Source organism: Mercurialis annua, linkage group LG6 (assembly GCF_937616625.2).
Source record: "Mercurialis annua linkage group LG6, ddMerAnnu1.2, whole genome shotgun sequence".
Lineage (NCBI taxonomy): Eukaryota > Viridiplantae > Streptophyta > Magnoliopsida > Malpighiales > Euphorbiaceae > Mercurialis > Mercurialis annua.
The window spans coordinates 1,725,708-1,730,102 of record NC_065575.1 but is presented as its reverse complement, the minus strand read 5'-3'; the positions used below and the strand labels follow the sequence as shown (position 1 = coordinate 1,730,102).

The following is a 4,395-nucleotide window of genomic DNA, read 5'->3' as shown; positions in this document are numbered from 1 at the left end:
CAAAAAGAGTACAAATTGGTGGAGAATCACCAGATAGAGAACATCTCTAATAAATATGTCCTTAGAAGAAAAACTCACAAAGTGTTTAACTCTCTATAAGAAGTAACCCAAAAGGGTTAGGATTAACTTTTATTCCTCACACCTCACACCGCGCACACACCCCTTTTTCCTTATTCACATTAATGTCTACATTGTATGTTCGGTTTTAGTGTACTCTAAAAAGTGAATAAGGTAAGCTATATATAGAGAATAATTAATCTATATGGTATTAGAAGTATTAATCATAATTGGATTTATACTTTCTAATTAGCCAACGATAATAAAGTTACCATTTTTCTAAATACTTAACTAATTAGAATCCTAATACAAATTAGAATGAGAATTTTAAGCATATTTTAACAGCACTATTGAAGCGGATCGAGTTTTTTTCTTCATCATTCGGAAAAGAAGGAATTTAACGCTTGTAGAACGAATTGATCTTAGGACATTAAGAGAATGCTAACAAGCACGTACGAATTTGAGCAGATGAAGTTTGCACACCACAAACATTAGTATCAAATTCTCATCAGAAAAGTACAATGAGTGCATCTAATCTAAGCCACCAATAATAAATAAGAAAAGAAAAAAGCAAAAGGATGATCTGTCAAAACTAGGCACATGAAATTTTAGTGCTTTTTTAAAATATTTATCCCATGCAATCGTTGCGCCACATCATTTTTACATCAAGCTAATGAGCATTTGCGATAAGGAATCTTTTAATTATTATTCACTTTTTTTAACATTTAATTTTCCATATGGCTAACACATAATTGGTTTGTTGCACGAATGACGTGGCGCATCGGTTGCATGCAATAATTTTCCGTTTTTTTAGCTAACAAGCTCATAAATTCAGGACACCATCATTTTGTCAAGTAAAGGATCAAACATGCCATTATAAGCTTTGAAATAGAACCAATGTACTTTGAATGCTTAGCAGCAGTACATAAACCAAAGACATAACACATCAATACAAGCTTTCTACAGCAAAACCCCTGATTTAAAATAAATAATATCACGATCAGGGGCTGAACTAGAAAATTTAAAATGGGGGGCTAAAAAATAAATTTCATAAAAAATATAACTATATCGTAATATAAATAAAATTATACATGTAAAATTTAAAAAAGTTATAAATTTTGAAGATATTAACAAGAAATTAAATATGACAATTATATAAAAGTATAGATTTGATGACTATATTTTTTCAAAAAGAAAAAAGATGAAGTACTAATTTGTTTTTTCTGAAAAGTTTGCGAGAGCGGTTGCTACTTCACCCCATAGGGCTGGTTCCGCCCCTGATATATTATAATTTAGTTTAAATTTGATTTCTAAATATAATATTTTACAATATTTTTTTAAAAATTAAATAAAATTATTCTTATATTTTTTTGTGCAAAGTTCATAAACAACTTTTCTAGTTTTTAATCTTTCACGATCAGAGTAATCCTCATTCGAGTCATATAGTCTGTTGCAGAATATAAACTCTGGTCAAATTTTAAACGGCTTTATGCACAATCCTATTACTGTATTACATGCCAAAGAAACTAACACATGTTTTGGGCAATCTTTCTCCCCTCTTTTAAAATATACACAATATTTTGCCTATTTCAAAAAACATTCTCCATCCCCAAATACATTTTGACACAAAAAGATTCATTTTTGCAAGCCTTGATCAGGTATAAGCAGAAGAATAAAATTCAATTCAATACAAAACTTCTTGCCTGTTTAATAATTCTATGTACATTGATAAAAAATAAAACAATTAAAAAAGAACAGCTTCTTCATCTGAATACAACAATCTTGTTATTTCAAATTTAAAATCACCATCTATCTGTTCCATTCTCAACTTCTAAATCCAATCCTCTCCTTCTTCTGCTTACATATCTACCGAACCCGGAACTCGAATGACTCGACGAGCTTCTACTAATCGACCCCATTTCCGAATCGGGTCTTAAACTCAACGACGGACTACTTATCGTGGAATTATTATTCCTCCTCCTCCTCGACAAGGAAGAACTAGACCTAGACCCGGACCCAGACCCGATTCTCCTTACAAACGAAACCAACCCGCGAAAAGCCCTGGTAAACCCGTTACGGCCTCCGCCGCCCGAGCTACTATTTTCTCTTCCTCTACTTGCTCTACTAGCCCACGAAATCCTCCTCGGAGCATTGCCGCCATTACTACCGCCATTTCCGCCACTAAATCCGCCATCCATCTCTGTAAACACTCCCGGAAACTCTCGCTCGCCACCTCTTCGCCCTCCGCTAAACCGCCCTACCGCAAACCCGCCTCCCGGTAATCTCCATATAGTCAAACCCACAATCTCCTCCGATTCCTCAGAAGTGTTATTATTATTACTATTACTACCATCATTATTGCTATTTATATTGCTAGTGTCGTTGCCATCGGAAATTTCCTCATCGGCCGGCATTTCAAACCGACAAACCGGGCAAGAATTTCTCAGAGCTAACCAAGGTAAAATACAATCGGAATGATAAATATGCTTACACGGCATCTCACGCGCCTCACATCCAACTTCAAACGCTTCCTTACAAACTGCACAGTGTAAATCAGCCGCCGCATGACTGTCGGTAACCTCCACAAACGGCATAGACTCCACCACCGCCTTCGACGCCGGTGGGTTCCCGACCCGGCCAAATCCATTTAATTCAACCTGCGTTAACTGCTCCAACAGTCTATCAAATCCAGATCCCATCAAAAACTCCGACATACTCGCCGGTACGGGTCTCAAACCCGACCCGGATCCATCATCATAGTAAAACTCATAGCTATTATTATCAGAATTACTCTCTTCTTCAGGCGAGGCAGCTCCAGTAGCTCCACGGAGAACTATAACCGGGTTAAACGGAGAACGATCGCCGGTATTACGGCGGTTACGGCGGAATCTGAGAGTAGGAACCCGATCAGAGCTGTCGGGTTGGGTAGTCGGCCGGGTATTATTCTGATCCGATAACATGTACAGAAATCGACGGTGAGGATTATCCGATTGAGAATTAGAGGCGTCCATCTCCTCGATAAATCCATCTTCACAGTGAGGACACGAGATATTGACAATCTCGTCTGATGACGATAAAACGGAGATGAAACGCGTGCATCTATGACACCAGTACGACGTAGTAGAAGCCGGGGACGACATCGTTTTGAAAGTTTTCGGATCTGGGTTGTAGAGAGAAGGAGAAGAGTATGGTGAAGTGAGATGAGAAAATAAAAGGAGAGAGGAATATGGGTTATAAGGTAAGGAGAAGACTAGGCTGTGTTTGAATTAAAATTTGGCATTTAAGTAACGCGTGAATATCACACGTTTGACTGTGTTTTAGCTAATGAATATGATTTTGACGATTTGAAAATCGTATTAAAGTTTCCATCTGGCTACTTGGGACTTTACTTTGATTGATGATCTAACTAGTAGTATAATTTAAATTTGGAATTTTATAATTTGAAAAAAAGACTTTATTAATTTAGGAATATTGGAATTAGAAAATAAAGGCATAATAAAATAAATTTTCCTTTCTTAAAAAATAAATTTTGACGGCCAGATTAACACTAATAAATTTTTGATTGGAAATTTAAATAAAATAAATTATGTTAAAATCATAAAAAATAAAAAGTCATGCTAAAATCAGAAAATGTGCATTATTTTATTATTTTACTAAATAAAATAGTAAAAGAGATAAATATTTTAAAACATTTAAATTAAAAATCATTAAATAAATTTAATATAATAATTTTTTTATCATTTTATTTTTCTGTTGTTCAAACTATACTTAAAAAAATAGAGAGAATTTAAACTTAAATTGAACCGTTCCCAATAAATATGATGTTCATATGTTTAAAACTATTTTATACTATATATTATAAATTATAAAATCAAATAAGATCTTTTTGCTCCATTTAAAATTTAGGAGCGATTTTTTTTATATATATATATAATTAATCAGTATCACTTTTTGTTTGTTTTATAATATTTCAATTTACATTTGAAAGATCATGTTTTAATATTCATAGTAAAGTTCTATCTATATATTTTATTAATTTATTTATTTTGAAATTTTTAATATACATTTAACAATAAATTAAAAAAATTACTTGTTCCATTCTAAAAGTCAATTATTTTTATTAAGTATTAATACAAAATCTCAACAATATTATAAGTAACAAATTGTTCGCAGGAAAAACTTTCAAACTCAAATCTTTGAATTTATAATAGGAACTGTTTCGGTTTGATGCTTTAATCGAAATGCGAATTTCAATCAGGTCACACACAAGAACAATAGTAATCAGCTAAACTAAAATTATCAGTATCGCTCCGGAGGTTAAGGAACCTAAGCATGATT

General features: G+C 33.3%; 1 protein-coding gene across 1 annotated transcript; it reads right to left on the bottom strand.

Moving 5' to 3' along the window:
- Window positions 1-1,740: 1,740 nt before the first annotated feature.
- On the bottom strand, window positions 1,741-3,307 carry LOC126653907 (E3 ubiquitin-protein ligase RDUF1-like). The gene has a single exon (XM_050347905.2). It carries the CDS (start codon window positions 3,195-3,197, stop codon window positions 1,860-1,862), a length of 1,338 nt encoding a protein of 445 aa, XP_050203862.1. The 5' UTR covers window positions 3,198-3,307; the 3' UTR covers window positions 1,741-1,859.
- Between the last annotated feature and the right edge of the window lie 1,088 nt (window positions 3,308-4,395).

Bases quoted from the DNA above. Each gene is read 5' to 3' on its own strand.
- LOC126653907 (XM_050347905.2), bottom strand. From the start codon at position 3,197: ATGTCGTCCCCGGCTTCTACTACGTCGTACTGGTGTCATAGATGCACG.